Below are 22997 nucleotides of genomic sequence, written 5' to 3'. Positions count from 1 at the left end.
TGTCTCTGAGATTGTTGCCGGCTGTGTGTGCGGCCCCATGTCAGAGGGAGGACAGGGCGGAGGACAGAGAGGGGCCTTCGTCTTTGTCTCTCTAGAAAAAAGCTCACTTGGACTCATCATCACGAGTGTCCTCGTGACCTCTGTCCCGGAGATTTCTCAGGATCCGGATGAGGGCTGTGTGCAGTGGATGGCAGGAGAAATCCCCAAGCCACAGAGTGAGGGAGTGTCCCAGACAAACATGAAGTGACTTGACTGATGAAAAACTGACAAAGGGATAAGAAAGAGGAATTGTGCAAGATCACATGGGTCCCATCCTGCACCCCAGCCCCCGATTGCCTGGGGCCACCTTCGCGTAGCCATTATGAGTTGTGCAATGAGGCGGGGAGGTCGCACGGGCGCAGGGAGGCTGAACGTGGGCGCCAGGATCTATTTGGATGATATACACGGTGACCGTGCACACACATGTAGACACACACACACACACACATGAGGCTGCCCACCTGTAAAATAACATATGTCTTACTAAAGAGTCCTATAAATGCTAAAAAAAAATGCCGAAGAACAGAGACAAAATTGCATAGTTCAGATGCTCTATACCAGTGAGCAAAAATTAACAATACAGACCTGATATTTTTCGTGTGTCTAAAGACCTTCCAAATCACGTCTACATTTATGCCTCATTGGACTCAGTAAAATAATTGGAAAGGAAATTGTTACCCCCATCGTACTGATGAGGAAAATGAAGCTCATAGAGCTCCAGTGATTTACTTACTCAGCATCCTGGAGCTGTTGGAGGGCTGGAACTACAACCTGGAACTTTCAGGTGAGAGTAGACATGGCCTTGAAGAGGATGACAAGAAACTCTCACCTTTAGTCATTTTGTGAGTGAGAAGAAAGATGCTTACGGTCAGTGAGGATTTATTAGGAAAACCACTGGGCGGCCCCACGAGTTGTTCTGAAGGGACTTTGGGAAGGTCGTTCTCACTGGAGTCTTCTCAACCTGCCCTGTGGTTGTTAATCTTCTTTTCTGTTATAATTCTCTCATTAATCTTCCGTGAAAGTTGGAATTTCCCTCATTCCTGACCATGGAGGAATGCTCTTCATTAAGATTCTCAGTTGCGTCTGAAGACCACCACCAAGTCCCTCCAAGTGAGGGGTCACGAAGAGTCCCCCCAGCTCTGGGACTTTTAGAGACCGTCCCTAACACCTACTGCTTGGGGTTCCCGGGGGGCTATTTCTTTGGAACCCTTGGGGACCCTCAGAACGGAGATCTTTCTGAGAACCTTGTTAACCATGAAGCTGCTGATCTATGACCTCGGGCCTCTTCCGTCCGCTACTTAATCACCTGGGCTGAGACAACGCTGAGTCAGAGGCAGGGGGGCCATCCTCCCCAGCCCTGTCTGAGCACACCCGCACACACCTGCAGACTCGCGTTTGTCCCTCCAGACCCTGGTTCAAAGGATCAGAGAAAGTGGCACACGTTCTCCAGTGGTAAGTAAATCAGGGTCCAAAGTACGCATCAACTACGTGACATCACTCTCCGTCCATCGTCATCCGCCTCTTACTGACGAGTCTCAAATGAAACAATTCCGTGCCCACCAGACCACCAGAGAGCCCCAGGGAAGACCAGCGCAGCAACAGCCCTGCGGATACCCCTTCTCACACGGCTCTGAGAGCACTGGGGGTGCGGGGGGGTGTCCCACGTCCAGCCTGTGGGGGTGCTGGAGGGGAGATACACAGACATCCTCCCTGAAAGGTCTTCTGCTCCACCTCACCCTCAGCCGAAGGGAACCCAGCGCCCCAGGAGAGTGTGGGACTTGCGCGCACTCTTGGTGGTCTTGTTCAGTTTATTTATTCTGCTTGAGCAGTTCGCTTGAAAGAAGCCAAATCTGGGTTCAAGAAAAGCCTGATGAAAAGAGGCACAGGCATCTTTCTAGTGTGTATGGCGGGCGGGTCCCTGGAAACACCTGCCCCTCCTCTGCACGGGGAGCCCAGCTTTCTGGTTTTGAGGTACAGCAGGAGATGTGTGGCGTGGGCAGGATGTCTAGAGCTCTGTTCCATCGCAGGAGAGCATTAAAGATAAAAATCACCTGGGTGGGCCAGGTATAAATGGAGGAAGGTATTAACAGGAGCCATTACGGAATTGGGAAGAGACTGCAGGGTAGGAAAGGACTCGCTTCATAACCAGGAACACATCTCTCCCTCTCCCCCCACCACCCGCACATTCCTAGACTGGTTCTTATAAACATCATTTAGATCTCTGTGTGGACTCCTCTGAGGAAAGACAATGCAATGATTCTTTTTTTTTTAAATCTTTTCTTTTAATTAAAAAAAAAATCTTTTTGATGGAAGTACTAGGGGTTGAACCCAGGACCTCGTGCATGCTAAGCACATGTTCTACCACTGAGCTGTACCCTCCCTGCAACACAGTGATTCTTGAACTCAAGAAATATTCAGTAGAAATTGTGAAAAGTAGTAATGCAGCTCCCTTTTCCATGAGATTTTGCAAGAGTGGGGGATGTCTGGGCCACCTCGTTCTTCAACCCTTTTCCCTCTTACTAGCCACGTTCTGACTCTCCGTGTTTCTAATACCTTCACTGCGAGATGGCCATGGTCAGAGAAGGTGAAAACTCACCTGGTTAGAGGTGCTAGCTCCCACCAACCCTGTGGTGAGAGAGAACTCGGATAAATCAGGTTCCATGTTTAAATGTGCATCTTTGGTAGCTTTGCTCTGAATAACGGTACCCAGTTAATATTTGCCACCCGATTAGCGTCCAGCATTCCTCCTGGAGCCGCAGCATGGGCTGCGTAAAATCAAGTCAAATAGAAAAAGACCACCGTCCGCCTCCCCAACCCCTGCACCCCCTCCCCTCAAAGGGAGAGACGTTTCCATTTAGCAGATGAGTCGAACAATGAACTAAAAGCGATGTTGACGCTGAAAAGGGTTGTTCCTGCTGGTTGGTTTTGAGTTGCAAGTTAGGTGGCCTCTCGGATGTTAACTATTAGCCCACGGTTGACCGCCGCCTGTGACGTGGGTGTAAATGTTTGACAGACAGCGCGCATACCGATCCCCTGCCAAGTACACACGAGCGACTTTAGGAAATCGACTGGTGGGAATGGAAACGCGTCTAGTGCGAGTAGACATGATCCACTGTGGAAACCCTGGACGGTGTTTCCGTTAAATCGTGTTCCCTGTTAAATGATTTTCATCCTGACGGGAGCCGGTGGTCCCAGGACTGCAGTTCCAAGCACTCCTCCACATCCCAGCACTGACAGTCCACATCAGCTACAGCGGCCAGCCGGCTCCTTCAGCTGATTCGGTGTAAGGAGTTACTGTCCCCGATTCTTCCATGTCTCACAGTGGTTCTCTTAGCCTAGGCTTCCAAGGTGGTTCAGTAGCAAACTTTATTACCCACCTTTGAAATTCCTTAGCCGGAAAGAGCCTGGAAGATAGCTATCTCTCGGAAGAGAACAGGCTCGCTTAAATGCATTGTTTTGAATTACAGGGTCCAGTTCTGGACCACACAAAAATAATTAGAAAGTCCATGAATCTGAGTTCGGTTTATATTTCAGAGACAAGTAACTCTTGCTTTAGCCAACTTTGATGCTAGATGTGGCTCCGAGACTACATTGGCTCAAGTAGAAATGTCCACCTTTCTTTTCTCTCCCTAACATCACTAGATCCTACAGAGAGTGACTGGGGCACAGAAAGTTAGAGCTGAGACAGACTTAAAACCAACATAGCTGAGCCCTAATTGATTTGGGGGAAAGCACCCCCTGCAGAAGGTCAGATGCTGGACAAGAAGCCACGGTGGTTTCCAACCAAAACGCCACTAAAGCCTTGTGACTCTAGGCGGGGGGAGGTCCCTTGATGGTTTTTGACTTCTGTTCTCAGTAAAAGCAAGGGGCTGGTCTAGCGGCAGTCTCAGTCAGTCCTGGCTCTACTTTTCTGTGCTCCAGTCACTCACTGTAGGATCTAGTGGATGTTACGGAAAGAAAAGAAAAGTGGACATTTCTACTTGAACTTGACGACAGAAGTATGACATCAGTTAATTTGGTTATTTTTCTTTCATGCTGGTGGACTCCAGGTTTCCCTTTGTCTTTAAGATCTGAACTGTGTATAAAAAAAAAACCAGTATTGTGCACTTAAAGTTTTGTTAGAAGCATAGATCTCATGCTAAGTGTTCTTACCTCTCTGCAAAACACACACACACACACACACACACAGAGACCCAAGGAAATCTGTGGAGGTGGTGGGTGTTTATTACCTTGAAAACAGTGATGACATCAGAGGCGTTTGCACATGTCCAAACTTGTCAAGTTTTATGTAGTAAACATGCAGTTTCTTTCTGTATCTATTATACGTCAATCAAGCTATTAAACAAGAAGAGATATGGACTATATGCATTTTGAAATATATATATATAAAAAATATATATATAGGATTTTTTTTCAAAAACCAAAGAGAGGCATGTATATCCTTTTAAGACCATGTTCTTAGATCATAATTAAATATTTGGGGGCAGAACTAAAGGACAGAAGCATTTTAAACTTGGATTCTCTGACAGTGCTGACCAGTAGAAGTTTCTGCAGCGACTGAAGTGCTCTGGGTCTGCTCTGACACTGTGGTGGCCAGCGTGGATACTTGAAGTATTGAGTGCATGAAAGAAATGTGGCAAGTGCAACTGGGGAATTGCATTTTTAAATTTTATTTAATTGTAATTTAAAGAGGCACAACACCATTATAACGTTTTCTTCAATAAAGCCTTGCTCCTGGTTCTGAAGTAGAGTTTACAAAGAAAAATGCATTTGGTTATCAAATAACCTTACTCCATCGATTGACAGATTTGTAAAAAGCTGGGGACCGGTCCATTCCTTAATTTCTCATGAAGACTTAACGATGAAGGCCCAAAAGCAATTGTGCAGACCCAGGACCACTGGGTCCCTTCTGGCTAAGAGCTGTAAGAAGGGTATCGGCAGCATCTGGGTCCAAGTAATTCAGAGAAGGTATTCTCTGGGTGTTTGAGATTCTGGGGAACATCTCAGAAAAGAAAGATCCACCATCTTTTTAGGGAGAGAGCATAGAAAAATTGTCATTAAAGTGCCAAACTTATCTTCCATGTTGGTTTTTCTTTCAGGAGCTGATTGATGTTGACAGTGAAGTGGTGTTTGAATTAGCCTCCTATATTTTACAGGTGAGTCATGCCCCCCTTCCTCCGTGTGTCCCAGGGCCGTACACGGAAGAGGAATGAGACTTACATATGACAGTTGCTATATCTACTCACCCTGGGTCTCCTGAATTATTATTAGCCAGAGGCAGGAAAAAGCTATTGGGAAAACTGACACCACGGCAGTAAATTGGGTCTTCTGGTATTCTGAAAATTTAAGACAGCATCTCTCTGCAAAGGAAAAAGTTATGTATAACCTGAGATTGGGGGAAACTGAGATCAGTGACCCCCTTTCTTCAGGTCACTGGAGAAAGCCAAGCAGAAAGCAAGAATTAATTACCAGGAGAATCATTCCACGCCCCCTGGAAGGACAAGGAAAAGCCCTTTAGCTTACACAGAAAGAGGAAAAAGACCTTTAGCTTACAGAATATTAGCAACAGAGGCAAGGTTAGAAACACTGGCAAGATGAACTGAAACGATGTCATTAATTTATTCCTTCAACAAAGATTTATTGAGCAACTACTATGTTCCAGGCATTATGCTGGATTTATTACAGATTCCATGCCCCCTGCCTCTAAAAGTCTTCAGTCTAATCGAGAAATAGCCCACAATATAAGACCGAAAAACAAGAAACACAAGACGTAGGCACACAGACATCACTGCCCAGACACTCGTTCAGGTTCAGAATCTTTAAACTGGAAAAAGTTAGACCAGGGCTTGGAAGTGGAAACTTCCATTTTGTCATTATGAACTACTTTCTTTGGATATAACTTTCTAAAGTTAGAGTGTCTCATTTTCAAGCGGTGAATACACGCATCCTTCCCTAATTATATTCCTGTAGCAGATAGGACGAAACAGCAGTTAAGTTGGACTGCTTTGGTGAAGGAGTTGTCGTGACAGTACAGTGTATTTTAAAGTCTGTTACACTGGATCAGAATGTGTCACTGATGTGCAATTTTCTTCTTCTACAGGAGGCAAAGGGAGATTTTTCTAGGTGAGTTTACAAAATTTTTTTGGCTTAAAAATGTATTCTGTTGCATCTCTATTAAAAGAAACTATTCCATCTATTCTTGCTAGGAGGGCTATTTATTAATATTATGTATTAATGATGAAATTCAGTTCCCAACTTATCAAAGCATAGCCATAACAGGAGGACAGTCTGTACCAAATGAAAAGCCTAGGCTTTACTACAAGGCTGGGATCACTGTCACACGTGGTCACTGGATTGAGGTGCGTCAGGCTGCCTGGTGTCTTTATGGAGCCTTGAATCACCGCTATGGTGTGAACATGACTGCAGATAATCCTGTGGACGTGAACATCTTTTTTTTTCCCCGCTGATTTAGTCCCCAACCCTTAAGGGACAAAATCCTAGCCCACAGGGAGGTATCTTTCATGAAAATGTTACAGCATCAATATTCCTCTTCTGCTCTCCTTTCTTTTCTGCATGTTACGTTAGGGAGAGAAGAAAAACAAGACAACACCAGGAAATCCATGCACTGCTTTAATTATTAGCCCTGTAGACCCACAAAGTTCAGTCTGATCATTCATTTCATTAAGCACGACCTGTCTCTCCAGATCATTACTAGGACCTCCAGCAGAGTAGGGCGCTATAACCATCCACCAACAGGACTGTCTGCTCCAGGCGGACGTCATTCCTGGGCTGCTGTTGTGTTGAGCTCCCCTGAGGGACGTCCAGAATAGCCCATTCTGGTCTAGATGGCCTTGCTGGTCCCATCAAGGTCTAGAGGCATGAAGGACGAAACCACGTGTACAAGAAAACAGCTTCAGGATGTAGGATTCTGGCCCATCAATAGGAAATGAGCAAAACTGGTATGAGAAAGAAACACAGATCATCACTTTGCTCCGTGAAGGAACTGGGGTGTTTTCTCGTGCTTTGGGGGATCTGACCTGTAAACGCAGCCTAAGCCGCTGCACCTGCCACCCACCTCTGCTTGTCCGGCTTTCTCAAGTTCGTGCTGACTGGTTTTTCAGGACTCAGCTGCCGCTTCTTTGCTCCCTGGGCATTTCTAAGGCTTTCTAACATAGCCGGAGGTCTCTGTTCTCATTCAGGTATCTCAGCAAAGCAAAATCTTCTCTGGCAATCTACAACAAGGGTCAGCGGATGTTTTCTGTAAAGGGCCAGACAGTAAATACTTGGGTTCTGCCGGCTACCCAGTAACGCTGGTTTTCTAAGTACGGAAGCAGTAAGTAAGAGAGTGTGTGTGTCAGTGCAGCTATAGACAGTAAGTGAATGCATGTGTCAGTGTTCCAATAAAACTTTATTTATAGACTCGGAAATTTGAATTTCATATGCATTTTCAAGTGCCACAAAATATTCCTCTTTTGATTTTATTTTTTCCCCTACCATTTAAGAGGTTTTTTTCTTAACTTTTTCTTTTCCCCAACCATTCTTAGCTCACAGGCCACATAAAACCAAGCAGCAGGCTGGATCGGGCCAGTGGGTTGCAGTGGGCTGACCCCTGATTCTAAAATGTAGTCCCTTCAGTGGGGGAGGGTATAGCTCAGTGGTAGAGCACGTGCTTAGCATGCACGAGGTCCTGGGTTCAATCCCCAGTACCTCTATTAAATAAATAAATAAATAAATAACCTAATTACCTCCCCCCCCCCCAATTTTTTCTTTAATCTGTAAAATGTAGCTCAGTTTGATTATTTGCTTAAGGAGACCTCCAAGCCCCTTTAATTGAGGTTTCCCAAGCTCTTGCTATGAAATGGAGGGAGGTTTTGTTGTTGTTGTTGTTGTTGTTGTTGTTTGATGGGGGATTATTTATAGCCTTAGCAGGAAACCTTGAACACTGTGGGTGGCCAATAACCATTGACCAAATTGGTTGAGTGCAACATTTTCAGGATTTAGAAACTACACTTTGTTATGTTTTCTCTTGGTTAGTGTTTTATGCCCTTCACTTGGTGTTGGAATTTGGGCTTTTGATAAGTGCAAGTTCATACCTACTTCCAGAGGTCTCTGGAGTCCCATGAAAAATGGTTTAACGGCCCCAGATCCAGTGGATTTCATTGCCGGGGCTACTTATTCTGAAGATACTCCCTCGCTCCACCCCCTTTTCTTTGGCCAGCTCTGAACTCTGCTGTAAATGTTAGTTATTTTTTGAGAGTACCCTGACAGGACAGAATGTGATCTGGGAACAGCAGATCATGGGAACGTGGGGCCACCGGGATGGCCAGCGGGGAGGGGAGGAAACGCAGGCCTGGCCTCCGGTAATTCACGGCCCCCTAGTGAGCTTGTGGAATGCCAGCTTGTTGGCTGCAGAGAAACAAAGGTTCCTGGTTTGGCCTCATTTGTCAAAGTGCCCCTCGGAGTTTGTTTGTCTCGGCAGCTGTCTGGGGAAAGAAATGGCTGTCAGGGGAGGGAGAGGTCAGACACCTTATCCAAAAGGTCAGTGTATCTCCCAGCGTAAAGCTGCCATCACGGAAGGTGGGATTCCCCGAAAAACACCTGTTCTCTGTGCAAAAACCCATTCTCGCTTGAGTGGCCTGGAGTTTGGAAATAAGAGAAGTAATCCTGAATTCTCTGATTGTTCCTCTTCCCACCTACATCCAGGAGAGTCCCCCCAAACGCTGAAGCTGGCCACATGAGGCAGTTTAGATGCCCATTCTCAGAAGTTAGTATTAAAGGTATTTTTGCTCTATTGATAATTAATGCCAGACTCTACATCCTTAGTGATATTGAACTGAATGGCTTTGGCTTATACACAAACCCTGTAAATAGAATACATTTTCCCAAACAACATAAAAAGTAAGACATTGGCTTAGAATGCATAGAGCACTGGGGAAACCTTTTATCTAGCCTATGGTCCAGGACTTAATTATGAGATCTTCTGGAGTCTAGAGGATCAAATAACCATTTAAATTAACGGTTGCACACAAAAGGCAATCAAGTAACTGTTTCATAGCCTGAGGATCCTGAGTCTACTCCCTCCTAAAAGGCTGTTCTGCCCAGGATGCTAGTGTCCTGTATGTTTACATTTCAGTGAACATACACAGGTTACATTTATGTGGAATGAGTATTGAAGGTCTACAAGATACTGAATACTACATTCATGGCTAAACTTATGGTGAAAAAGAATATGAAAATGAATATATGTATGTTCACGTGTGACTGAAGCATTGTGCTGTACACCAGAAATTGACACATTGTAAACTGACTATACTTCAATAAAAGTATAAAAAAAATAAAATTTAAAAAATCTACAATTATGGGAGCAGGTTCCTTGATGTGCAAGAGGAACAGGGGTCTTTTTACAGAAGGGAGAAGTCGAAAGTGCTGATACAGCTGAAGAGAGAGAGAACCGTGTAAGGACCGCCCAGAGCTGTAACGAGTCCTTCTCGTGAAACTCACAAGCTGTTCAGTTTCTTCTTTTGGACTCTTTTTTGCTCAGCAGACCCCTGAAGGCTTGTTCTTACATAACTCCCTTTTCTTTCCAGTTAACAGAAATGCTCACTTCCTTGTCTTTTTTTTAACTTGACAGTGAAATCTGGGGTTCTGTGTTGCTGAAAGAAAAGGAGGGGGAGCTATAGATGGGTGGGAAGTGTTGTCCGTGGCAGGAAGAAATAGATGTTACCTGTGTTCAGAGCCTAGCGTGTGGTAGACAGATGTGTAAGCTGTCGTTAAAGGTTGAGGAAATAATCTGACCTAAAAATAATATTTTCTCCCTTGTAGTATTTTCCTTAGCACGGCATGTAGTAATCACATTTCATTTCCTGGTACATATATATATATATATATATATATATATAAAAAAATGCAAGTCCGTCAACAGTCAGGAAGTCACTAGAGCTGGCATTTCTGTTTAAAAACAATTGAACAGCCAAAGAACTGTGAATCCTGGCAGCTATGTAGGCAAATATTAGGTTGAGAAGGGTCAATATAGTTTTAAAAACATAAAGTTCTCCTTTGATAATCACTTCTGAGCATTCATCAATCTATGATTTATACATACTTTATTCATCACAAACTCTGCAGTGGTTTAAGTGCCAAGCACTGACTTTCCTTATTAAAAAAAATTTTTTTTTAAACATTGGGTTACTCTATAGAGAAAAATAATGTTCTCTTCTTCAAAAAGGTCAGTGCAGGGAACACCTCATTTAATCAACTGAACAGGACATTCAAATTGTATAGTTACATTTTAATTTCATTTCATGGAAGGCTTCTTGCTACACTGTACTAAGGAACGTATTACTTAGGAGAACTTGATTTTCTGCTATTTTCCCTAAAGGGACCTTAAGGGAAAAACCTAGTGGCTGATCTCCAGACCCTGATTTTGAGAATTGCCTCACTTTTTTATTTCTGTCTGCCCTTCTGAAAGCATGCCCCCCAAAAAGAAGGAAAAATATCATTTTAAACAACATTTTACCAAATTGGTGAATTGATTAAAAATACTGTATGCTGAACTGCACAAATACATTCCCAAATCACACTACCTTTGATATAAAAAATCATCCATACATTAACAGGAACTAGTAAAAGAAAAAAAATCTGCTACATAGAATTTTTTGGCAACAAGATTTATTGAAACCAGATCAGTAAAGCTCAGTTACGCTGGGGCATCTGTTGGGACCTAGACGTCTCTTTGTTACAGGGCACCAGATTTACTGATGCTAATTATCGAGACAGGGTTCTCCTAGCATGAGACTTATTAGGACCAACAAGCAAACAGCACCTGAAAAAAGGCTTATATGAAGGAAATCCCAGGTAAAGATCTTCAAGTTATATTTTGCTTACCTGTCGAGCCCAGCTCATCATGTACTTTAGAGGTGATGGAAGGCTGCCCTCTGTCTGCAGGCTTTTCTGTTCCAAAGAAACACAGCCACTAAAGTAAAAGAGGCCAAGCTGTGCCTGGATACTGAGGGCTCAGCTTATACGACATCTGTGCGAAGTTAAAGCTGGTCGCAATGAAAGAACGTCTGCTTATCCGAGTTCTGTGGTCGGTGAGCGTGTTACTGTGACCCTGATTTATCAACCTGCAGGTTTCTAATTCTACTTCTTCTTCTTCATCATCATCATCATCATCATCATCATCATCATCATCATAATACTTTTAGAAATAGAGCAATGTGTTACTCCATCAGTAGAAATAAACAACAGTCCTTCATTAACAAGGGAAATTGATATTTACCTCCATTTTAGAAGAGGAGTTGGAGTATTTATCTGTCCTGAAAAATTCCTTTCAACTTCCACAGACTGCCTGTTTTTGGATCTCTAGAAGAGCAGTTTGAAGCAAAAAAAAAAAAAAAAAAAAAGTAAAGACTTTTTAATATTTTATCTTCTGTAAACCATGGGACCATATGTTCACCAGTCTGGAAAGATAAAATGAAATTTCTATAAAAAGAAAAAAAAATACCCTCTTGATTTTTTTTTGTTCTTTGTTTGAAATCTGTTCTGCCTTTTTAAAGAGCATTTGTGAATTAATGTAAATGAAACTTGGCTTACTGGCATCTGAAAATTCCAGGTTTGTAGGGTTTTGGTTTTGTTTTTGTCAGACTAGACCATGCCTTTTAGGCAGTCGTAGGTTAAAGGAAGAATTTTAGAAGGTCAACAGGAAAAGAAGACAAAGGGCTGGCTTTTTTATAAAAGACTTTTTGAGTAACATAAACATTTGTATAGATGGCTATCTTTAAAAAGATGACATTATTTTGTTGCCCAGCTAAGAGACAGCTTTGGAAGTTGATTAATCTCAGGCAACAGTCTGTAAATCACAATTCTGAGTCTCTTAATATCATTGCTCTTAATATCGTTGTTTTACTACTACAAGTCAAAGTGAGCTCAGTTTTAAATCATTGTTAGAGCATTTGATCATTTAGGGTATATTTTCCTACAGTGTTTTAATTGGCCTCTTGAAAGAAAACAGCTGGTAGTGATCATAGAGAAAGAAGCAGATTTGCTGAGACTTTTAGATAATTAGTGAAAAATACTCAGACAGTTGTGTTTGGAATGGTCCACATTGGGAATACAACTTATATAACCTAATAGTGTCTTTAATACCCCACCTTGCAAGTTTCCCCATTGGAAACTTCCTAAAAAAAAAAAAAAAAAAAAAAGACATCTGTTAAGATTAATACACGTCAGCCCAAAGAGGAGTTTTCGCGGGAAGAATTTAAATGTATGTAATTCTCATATAGTATTTTATCAGAAAAAAAAGAGGGATGTGTGATATTTTCCCGTGACTTATAAAGGACTTTGAGGGAGAAACAGCTGGAATCTTTCACGCCAGCAAGACCCCTTGAAAGGAACAGAGTCTGAAACTCTGAAACAAGATGTTCAAATGGAAAAGTTATCAATTGTTACAGAGAGCTTTGTTTTAGGCACAAGAGTCCATTTGACTGAGCTTTTCAAGAATGTAAGTCACAGGTCCTAAGCATAGAAAAGTGTTCAGATAGGGGATTTTTGCGGGATGATAGTCTTCAAATCCTATGGGGATTGTTTAGCTATAAAGTAAAGGAGGACATTTTATATTGTGACAGCTTGTCTTTTTTGCTGGGTATTTATTTACCATCAGTATCGTATTTTGAGCTGAGCTTTATAATAGGAAAAAGGTTCATCGCCATGATATGATGTCAGTTTTTCAGAACTAAGATTCTGACTCAAAAGAATCATGTTGTCGAAAATTAACCAGTTGCTGCTTCTTGAGCTCTTTGAGTAAAATTACTGTCTCAAATGGCAGGCTTATGAAAAATTTTACACTTGTTTTGAATTTTGTAAATTTACAGCTATGTTAGAGACTCACCAAACTTTTCAGGTCATCCTAAGAAACCAAGGTCGCTAACCAAGAAAGAAAGCTTTATTGTGATCTTTATTTAGAGAAATTAGCCATTAGCATTGGAATTAAAGGCACATAATTCAGAAGTGTTTATAAGTTTGCACCTGTGTACAGGTAGCAGATTAGTGTGGTAGATTTACCCATGAAACACATCCAGATTCCATGCTGGAGAAGCCTCAGAGGGACCCCATGTGCCTCTGTGGTATCTGCAGATGGTCCCACAATGACATCTGGGACCCCAGCCCCCAGTGCTATGAGCCCCCCACACCCCTGAAAGAGAGCATGGAGAGGAGGTAGGCGAGTATTCTCATTTTCTTTGCTATAACCTGAAACTTAACTTGGTTCGCAATAAATTAATTAATTAATTAATTAATTAATAATAAAGAAAGGGAAGGAGAGAAATTGCTTCCTGCGTGGTTATTAAAGATCCACAGAGAAGAGGAAATCTACAGCTCCCCTTATTCATCTGTCATAAGTTTTCTAGGTGTCCTGTGTCGTCGAGTACAGAGCCACACCGCACCTCTGAAACTTCGGGATCGCAGTGTTTCAGAGCGCAGGACTTGGCGGGGTGGTTCGGGGTGTTGCGTGACCCCCATGGCAGTGTCTGGAATCCGGTCGGTTTGTGCTTCTGGCGTAGTCACGCCAAGCGGAAGAGAGGGAGGAAGGGCCAGCATTAGGTTTGCCACCAAGTTGGTTAGAAGGCTTCACTTCTTAGAGATTTTCGGATTTTGGAACTGTGGATGTTGAGGACCTGGAATAGTCTTTCTGACTCATGAAAAGTTCTCTCCTTCGAGAACTTGACTGTCATGATCCAACCACGAAACGTGGCGGAGTTAGCGGGAGACTCACATCATGTTCCGGCTTCTGAGTTTCGTGGTCATCCTTCCGTTACATGGTATCACTTTCTGGCTTCAGAGCTTCATTGCTTTCCCACCAGGGCACTTCAAAACCACGGGTTTCAGGAAGAATTCTTCCACACAAGGCCAGTTCTATTTGCCCCAGGTGTGCCCTGCAAATTATGTCATATTTCATTTGACCCGGGGGGGAAATCTTCTGGAACAATATTTCCTCGTTTTTGAAAGGAAAACAAGCACCTTGTGGATTTTGCCAATCCTCCTGGCAAATTTAATGTTTGCTTTCTTCACTTTATGGTATCTTGGTTAAATCTGCTGTTGCTGTTTTTTTGTGGCAAACCCCCTATTTGACGTATTGCTAGAAATCTTGGTTTTCCACAGTGGGTCATTCAGACTTCACGTGTTTTTTTGAGCAGTGCGGGCAGGAGGAGGGAGGCCCATCATCTCAAACCCCCTCAAATCAAAGACCACACACAGCACTGAGAGACCACTTTTTTGCTGGCAACATTAGTAACTACCTAAAAGTTTTGAATACAATCTGGTTAATATTAAAAATAAGAGGACTTCAATTTTATTCTGTTTTTTTTTGTTGTTTTTTGGGGGGTGGGGGAGGTAGTTAGGTTTATTTATTTTTTTAATGGAGGTGCTGGGGATTGAACCCACGCTGGAGGTGGTGGGACCACGTGCTCTACCACTGAGCTATATCCTCCCCTCACCCCGTCTCAGTTTAGCAAGTGACTTTCAAAGAGACCTTTTTTCCTCCTAAAAATGGAACATGACAGCTGTTTGGAACAATGAACTGTTTAGGGTATTTTAAAAGTTGGCGTTTATCAGGTGCCGTGAACTCTGTGGGAAACACCCAAGTAGAAGATCTTGCGAGAGGAAGCTGGGGACTTCTAGCACATTTTTTAGGTTTTAGCTTCCCAAGTCTCTGGAGAGAGAACGAGCATTAAGGCAGCCTCGTGGTTTGCAGCCAGAATTTGGCCAGATCGTTGGACAGGCTGGCCGCCTCTTAAGTTATTACAGATGTTTACAGACAACAGAAAGGCAAATAAAACAGTTCCACCTAGCTGTCCTCTGGGAAGGTTTAAGAGCCATGGATCCCTTCCAGAAGGTAATGGGTTTGGACGGGCTTCATGCCTTGGTGATTTCTTGCTGTGTTTGTTTGTGTCACCTTGCCCTGGGGGAGCGCCAGAAAACCCACCGAGCTCCAGCCAGGAAGTCAGACCTGGGATTGTCAGCAGGGACTCTTGTTTGCCAACAAACGAGTGTGTAGTGGGTAAGACAAGCCCTTCCTCCCGTAGTTCCTTCCTTCCCCAAATATTCTTTAAATGTGTTGAGTGAGAGGAAACCCAGACCCAAGCTTCTGCTTAATTGCCTTTCCCACAGTTGCATCCAATAAAAGTTCAACCCATAAAAGTGCCTTTTGATACTGAAGGTGCCACCCTCGGCACTGATGAGTCAGGGAACTGAATCCCTGTTGTCAGGGAGCTTAGCGTTAATAAACAGGGCAGGTGAGATCCTGAAACTCATCCCTGTGGGCTCCTGGGTGTTTGGGGAACTGAGTATTTCTTTAAACTCTGCCTCCATAGTGTGTGAGTGTAAATTCCAAACTCTGCTTGAAAATTGAATTTTCCTAAACACGAGGAGGCTACCTGCTTGAGAAGTTTCAGTGGCTGACCCTTGCCTCCTGGCTAAACTTGAACTCCACCAGCCTGGCATGGAAGGTCCTCAAAATCCTATGCCTAACCAGCTCTGTATTCGGCCCGATTGGCCCTGACATACCACCCACTCTAGCTGATCTTCTCGGCACACAGTACCTGGCCTCCATACTCTGCTGTATCCACGGGGAAGAAAAATGAGATTCCTGTCCTTTTCTCCATGCAGGTTCTGCCCCAAAGCCAGCTTTTACACCAGAGCCTTCCAGGCCCTTCCTTTCCTCCAAACTTTTTAGTTTGTTGTTTGAATCAATGTGATCCAATACTTCCCACGTGGTCAGTTATCTTTTTATTTGCACCTCTCGCTCACTGCACTGAATTGTGAGCACATTTTGAATGAGGATTAACACTTATCCTTTCTTTTTTTTAATCTCCTATACTACTGCCCTAGAGCAGGGGTTCCATAAATACCTTCAACTTAATTGATTTTTTTAGGTTGAAGTGTATTTGATTTACAATGTTGTGTTAGTTTCTGGTGCACAGCATAGTGATTCAGTTATACATCTATATTCTTTTTCATTATAGGTTATTACAAGCTATTGAATATAGTTCTGTGTGCCATGTAGTAGGACCTTGTTGTTTATCTGGTTTTTATATAGTAGTTTGACTTATGATTAATCAATAAATCCTTGCCACTTAGGCGCTAACAGTTCGAGTGCTTGGGTTTATTGATTTCAACAGTTACAAGCTGAGCATTTCTTTCCGGTTGGTTGTTCAAAGCCAAGATTCACAAACTTCACTGTCACTGTTCCTTAGACCACCGGAAAAATGCCCTTTCTGGGAGCGGCTGTCACATCCTCGTGCTTCTTTGTCACCACGTGCATGAGCTTAAAGCGTGGAAATGGTTTTGCCCAGTGGCACTGGGCACCCCAGCGAGGGCTGCTGATTCCATGGCCATAGGCAGTGTTTCTGGCTCGGGGGGCGAGAGGCACAGAAAGGCACACGACTGTGGTGGTCCTTCCTTCCTTCCTTTCTTCTTTCCTTCCTTCCTTCCTTTCTTCATATTTACCTACTGAGCTCCTGCCTCATTTCTTTTTAGGTGCTTGTGCCCAAGGTCCAGGTGGTCAGTATTTCCCTTGTTCTGTATGCACAGCACAGAAGCTGCCACCACAGCCTAGGTTAGAACTGTGTGAGGAGGCAGGCTCCACGGGGTGACCTCGGCCCCCAGCAGGGCTGTGAGGCACTTCAGTGGACCAGAACAGGGAAAGACCTCCACATGCCAGACCCATCCCGAGTGGATGCTATAACTGCCTCTGGAGGTAGACAGTGGGGGCTGACACCCAGATGTCCTGTCCCAGCGGGGATGCGGGTCTGCTGAGTGTCCAGAGAGGCATCAAGCCTCTAAAGACCCCCGGGTGTAACTAGAGGAGTTCAAAGTGTCTCCCTAACCTGAGAATTTCCGGTCCAGGGACTAGAGGCATAAAACCTCCTGCTAGTGCCAGACACTTTCCAAGTCATATCTGGATCTTGTCAAAAGCAAATGTTATTTCTTTGTCGTATCTTGGACAAGAGTTTCCAACATGTCACCAATCCAAACAAAGAAAGCTGGCCTGTGGGTCAGTGAGGGAAACAGCTGAGCAGAAAACCGTCAGGCTGTCCATTCTTGGAGCCCACGGTGGAGCCCGTGGGAGCTTCCTAGGGTCCCCCACTCCCGCGGGCCCTGGGACCCTCATCCATGCCCCTCTCTGCGTGCAGGGCTTGAGAAGGACCCTGCTCTGCCCTGCCCTCTGCACCGGGGGCAAAGGGAATGCTGCTGGGCTCTGCGTGCTGTGTCCTTCAGCGTCTCTGTCAAGCACATGAGTACAGAAGAAACAGCACTTTTCACTAAAGGGTGCAGATGCAGGGTGTGTGGACCAGGCGGCTTGGCCCGGTCGCATCGCACGGCACGGCACGGTGGTCTTCTCCGAGGCTGAGTGTGTTTCTGCCATTCTCTCTGTCTGCCCCTCTCTTCCAGCAACGAAGTGGTGAGGACTGACTTGAAGAAGCTACCAGCACTTCCCACGCAGGCCCTGAAGGAGCACCCCTCCCTAGCCTACTGGTAAGCCCCTCTCTCCCCTGCACATCCCAGGTGCCCCCATCCCACCGCAGGAGGGAGCCCCTTCCAGGGATGCAGGGTTCTGGGCCACTGTCTACCCTCCCAGCCGCCACCGAGTCGGCCTGGACCCCAATCAGAGAGCGAATCCAAACTGTGTTAGGTGCCTTGAGTCTTCATGAAATCGTTCTCTGCATTTATTTCAATGATGCGGAATGTGTGAGACTTCTTTTTCCAATTTTCTTTCTTTAAGAAAAAAGTTCTAAAATTTCGCTCTGGATGCTTTGCCTCCTCGGAGATCCTTTCATGTGCTGCTCAAGTTTCATTCTGGAAGCCCCGTCATTTGATGACAGGATGTGTGGGGGTTTTGAGATGTGGGAGGACGACAGGTTTTTTGTTTTTTTTTTTTTTTCCTTTGCAGAAAAGATTGATTATTTTATTTTCCCACAATGTTTCACATCTTCTGATTTAGCTGGCTGTGTAACATTACACCGTAGTTCATCTGTCGGCCCCTAAATTACTGACTCTGAAGTGTTTCGGGCATTTGAACCCAGTTCCCAGATTGTGGTTTGAGTCACAACTGAGCGGGGTTTGCCTTGCTGGGTAGTGTGTTGAAATACTGCTGGGCTGGCGAGCTCCAACCGCTGTCCTCTGAAAGCACAGTGTGGCTTCCCTAATCGTCCTTCTGACTCTTGAACAGAAAGCACTGAAGCTGCTTTTATTTAAAAAAATAATAATGAAACGAAACAAAGATCGCAGAACAAGCCCATCCTGTTGAATTACAACATGTGATTCTTTCAAGCTTTCCTTTAATACACCTTATGAAATGTACAGTTTACCAAGATTTCATCTTGTCTGGACACATTTCCAATCGGCAAACTAGTTGTTCAGTTATCTAGATGGCTTTAAGGGATTTTTTTTTTTTTTTTGGCTGGGGCGGGGTGTGTCTTGCTGCAGAGGGCATTAGCAGGATGAAACTGCAGTCCATAAACCATTTCTCCCCAAGAGACCAAGTGATGGGGCAGCTGGACGGGAAGTGAAGGAGGTGAAGCCTGGGGCTGAGAGCTCCCTGCAGTGTGCTGGCACCTCTGATTTCGTCTCTCTGAACTGTTTTATTGCCATTCTTTTTTTTTTTTTTTTCAGTAACATAGTTGTCAATAACCACTTGCTTTAGATCATTATAATTTTCCCTCAGAGAACAAAATCGGCTTAATGTATAAACTGTACATGCATCAGTTTCCAAACTTCCAGCCTGGCAGTCTGCACGTACACTTGCCCACAGGTGGCACTCCTGTCCCCTTGTCCGTGGAACCCGATTGCCCTCTCCCCAATTCCTTATGCCTGCTGGGCTTTACCTTTTGTATCCTCCCCACGGCTCACTGTCAGGAAACCAGTGGTGAAGGAGCTGGAGATGGAAGGCGATACCTCGAGAAAGTGGTGGTTCCTACAAGGCGGAAGTGTATTTGCCAGCGGGGGGGCTGCAGGATTGATGCGTTGTCTGGAGTCAGAGTTGCTTAATCCACCCCTCAATTATCACATTTATTGGTTTCCAAATCTTTTTTACACGCTGTGCTCATTCAGTGCAATGAACTCCTTCTTTCCTCTCTCCTCTTTCTCTCTCTGGATTTTCTTCTGTTACCTCTGCACACACAGTATCACTCATACAGAAACTCCTTCCTCCAGGCTTTTCCTTGCTCTTCTGTGAATACAAACATCTTCCTCCTCATCCACCTCTGTAGCTGTCCTGCCAGACCACCCCTCCATCTCTGTGACCCGGCCAGCGCTTTCCCTGGGCCTCGTTTGGTCCCAGAGGCATCCGTGTCACTGTCTAAGTGCCCTGGAAGGATGGCAGGACTGAGGAAGGGTTGTGTTTGAAGCAGGTGCCCTCAGGCTCCACAGCTCGGCTCATAGACAAACAAGCCAGTGGCCTGAACCATCCTGATAATGCGTTGCTTAAAAAAAAAAGTGCAAACACACATATCCACAGATGCAGTGGACAACCTTCGTGCCAAAATAAGCCAAAGGGAGCCCATCCACACCAGTCAGGGAAGGTGTTACAGCCTAACGAGCAGAGCAGTGGGCTTTAGCGTCCCAGCCAAGACTCCGAACTGTGGGGTAACCACAGCCCAGGAAGCGTGCGTGACTTCTCTGCTGCCTTGATCTCCCATCTGTAAAATGGGACTAAGCAGACCAGCCAGATGCAGACTGTGATTAGGAGAGGAAATGGAAAGGCACATAATGCAATTAGAACGTAGTGGAAGGTGCCTATTAGTGCTGAGTGATTGTGCGATGGTCCCTTCTGCTCCTTCGCCGCAGGCGTTCAGCAAGCTAGGACTTCTCACCCCACGTGGCTTCCTATCGGGGAAGCATCGGAGGCACAACGCCCCCGGGCCGCAGAGCAAGGCGGCATCGGGGCCCTACCTGGGTTCTCTTGAGCTCCTTTCCTGCAAATGCTGGACCACTCGCCTCCCCCGCATGGGGTGTGAGGGGACATCTTCCTTTACTCTGAAATCTCGGGCCCCTGCAGGCTGACGGCTCCTCCGAGACAGGGAACCCTCCGGCCATCACCTTGTTTCCCCTTACACACCCGGCACCTTCCAGGCTCCTTGTCTGCGACATGATTGACTTTCACGGCCCGAGCCAGCCCAGGGCTGGGGCACAGTCAGCCTTGGTCGCTTGTCTGTTTCCTTCACGTCACACCATGTCCTCCAAATGAGGTTGTGGGGTTCCATCTCCTCTGGCTTGTGGGTTTCTGACAGTAATTCCATTGAGTCCCTGCCCTAGATCTGGGGTGGCTGGTGCACAGGAGTCATCCATACACCCCAGGGGAGGGGCAGGAGGAGGGGCAGGGGGAGGGGATCTCAGGCAGCCCGGTGGGTGTTGTCACACGCTGGGCCCACGGTGTTTCCACTGGGGCAAAAGAAACGGGAAAAGCGAGGAAGGAGGCAGATACTGTGGCCTCACAGAGGGTCTCAGACAGCAGGAGAAACCAGGGGAGGGAGGGTGGCCAGTCCCTGCAGCTGTCAGGTAGGGCGAGACCCCCGGGTCGGGCCAGTTCGTTGATAAACGGCTGAAAACAGCTGCGTGCTGGTGTTTTCTGACATTCGCCGGTGTTGGTCCTGAGCCTTGCTGGTGTTCCCAGCTCCAGCACGTGTTGAATTCCACCTTCCCACTTCAGCCCAGGGATTGGGGGACCCGCTCCCCAGAGCTACAGAGGAAGCAGGCTGCAGAGTGGCTTGACCCGGGGTGAAGGAGTCAGCCTCACCAAATGCCAGATCACGTGCCAGCCCAGCTGCTGATTCAGCGGGCGGCGGAGGGCGGTGGGGGTGGGCACTGGAAGGGTAACCCTGGACTGTCCTGACCCGACTCTGAAGGTCTGGTGAGGCTGGCGGTGACCCCACAGAGGACACTTCTAGAGAATTCTCAGTCAGGAGAGGGCTCTGTCCCACTCAGCATAGAACCCTCATGGCATGTGGGAGCCGAGGACAGAGATGGCTGTATCTGCCCCTTTCTGAGCACAGGGGGCCCAGACCCCCTCGAAATGACTCTTAGCCAGAGAGGCCCCCGGTTGCTAGTCATTCCCCATTCAGGGCATCAGTGAAGACTTGTGAAGGGCCCATCTTACGTGCTTCAAATTTCAGAACACACAAACCTAGAGGTCGTCACGGAAGATGGAGAGAGTAATTAGAGATAAATAAATTACCCCCAAATACGAGGTAATGAACACACGGGCTGTGTGGCCCCCAGAAATGGCCTGGCTGAAAAAAGAAAAGAGGTGGGTAAGGACAGACTGTAGACCAGTTCTGGGATAGTAAGTGAGTAACAGATCATCAAAATCAACCACACCCCAGAACTTTTTTTTTAATTTTTTTTTTTAAAAAGAGGGGAAGGTATTGCTCAGTGAGAGAGCACATGCTTAGCGCTCACAGGGTCCTGGGTTCAATCCCCCATACCTCCATTAAAAATGAGTAAATAAATAAACCCAATTACCTTCCCCCTCAAAAAAAATTTTTAAAGAAGATCAACCCAGGAGGTCTTGAGGGTTCACCCTAGGATTGCCTCCCATCCTGGGGTCCACTGGCCTGTGGTGAAAAGTGGGAGGCCGAGGAGTGAGACAGAAGGTTCCAGGGCCGCGTGGCCAGGTGCGGGAGGCCGCGGCTTTTGACCTTGACTCCTCAGAAGGTGGGATGTGTTTCCCCTGCAACTCCCAAGGTTGGCTCTGCACTTCCGAAGGCCACAGGGCACCATCACTTCCCAGAGAGGGCCTTCGTGTCCCCACCCCGTCACAGGAGGGTCTGGCCCCCGCTGCCCCTCACAGACCGAGCTCGTCTCTTGCTGTGTTAGAACTGAGATTTCAGAAGATAACGGGGTTCCCATCAAGTTCTGCTAGCCGGCTTCTTACTTCCCCAGCGCTCCTCTGGGCCTTTTATCGCTTCATGGTGTGTGTTCACCAGCCTCAGATTCCAGAACTTTCCCATCCTCTGGGGAGGCCCTGAACCCTGACTAACTCGGGGTGGGGGAGCCACGGGAGGGCTGTTGAGGTCAACGCCTGTCTCTCCCCCTCCCCTGGGAGGCCCTGTGCAGATGGGATGCGGGAGGTGAGGACAGTGAGGAGGACCCAAGGGAGGTGGGCCAGTGTCCACGCTGACCTCCCACCAGCCGGCCCTCCTCCTGTCCCCTGTTCCGTGTCCGCCTCTGGGACGCGGGCTCCCCTCTTTGTCCTCTGCTCCCACGATGTCATTTCTTACAAGAAGCCGACCCCAAACCTGGGCTGTCATCTTATTTCACTGATCATAAGTCCAAGACCAAGAGAATGTGCATCCTCTGAGGGGGCAGCAGGCACCTCTAGGACACCTGTGGTCCGAGGCATCCCCGGCTGCTTTCAGAAATGCTGCTCTCAGGACAAGTCATCTGTCCAGGAGCTGTTGGCTCCTTGGAGCTTCTTGGGAGTTGCTGGGGCTCCAGAGTCTCTCCGGGAGCTGGACTCGGGGCCGTGGACTGCGGACTGTAACAGAGAGCCCTTTCCTCTTGCTCTAGTGAGGACCGGGTCATTGAGCACTACAAGAAGCTGAACGGCCAGACCAGAGGCCAAGCCATCGTCAAGTAGGTGCCCCCGCCCACCTCCCAGTGCGAATGAGGTTGTGTGTGTGTGTTCACGTAGCATCGGTCAGAGTTGTTCTGTCCTGCTGGGACAGACGTAGCTCCGGGGGTGGGGGGTGGCTCCATTCAATTTACAATAAATAATCACTCTGAGAACTCTATCTTGTGCACACACACACATAGATATGTGGGTGATGCCAGTTCTGCCAATTAACCGTGTGTGTGTGTGTGTGTGTGTGTGTGTGTGTGTGTGTGTGTGTTGTCTTCCCAGCTACATGAGCATCGTGGAGTCTCTTCCAACCTACGGAGTTCACTATTACGCAGTGAAGGTAAGT

At 46.2% G+C, this 22997-nt stretch overlaps 1 protein-coding gene across 9 annotated transcripts in view; it reads left to right on the top strand.

Moving 5' to 3' along the window:
* FRMD4A (FERM domain containing 4A) overlaps positions 1-22997 on the top strand; it is a 577190-nt gene that overhangs the window by 471979 nt on the left and 82214 nt on the right. For all 9 annotated transcript variants that reach the window (XM_064479529.1, XM_064479532.1, XM_064479533.1 and 6 more), the window contains 5 exons: positions 5139-5195; positions 6140-6162; positions 17485-17568; positions 22600-22665; positions 22934-22991. In XM_064479529.1, the coding sequence (XP_064335599.1) occupies positions 5139-5195; positions 6140-6162; positions 17485-17568; positions 22600-22665; positions 22934-22991 (288 nt within the window). The remainder of the gene's footprint in view (positions 1-5138; positions 5196-6139; positions 6163-17484; positions 17569-22599; positions 22666-22933; positions 22992-22997) is intronic.

Source organism: Camelus dromedarius, chromosome 26 (genome assembly GCF_036321535.1).
Source record: "Camelus dromedarius isolate mCamDro1 chromosome 26, mCamDro1.pat, whole genome shotgun sequence".
Lineage (NCBI taxonomy): Eukaryota > Metazoa > Chordata > Mammalia > Artiodactyla > Camelidae > Camelus > Camelus dromedarius.
The sequence above is the reverse complement of the archived record's forward strand: the minus strand, read 5'-3'. Positions and strand labels throughout refer to the sequence as shown.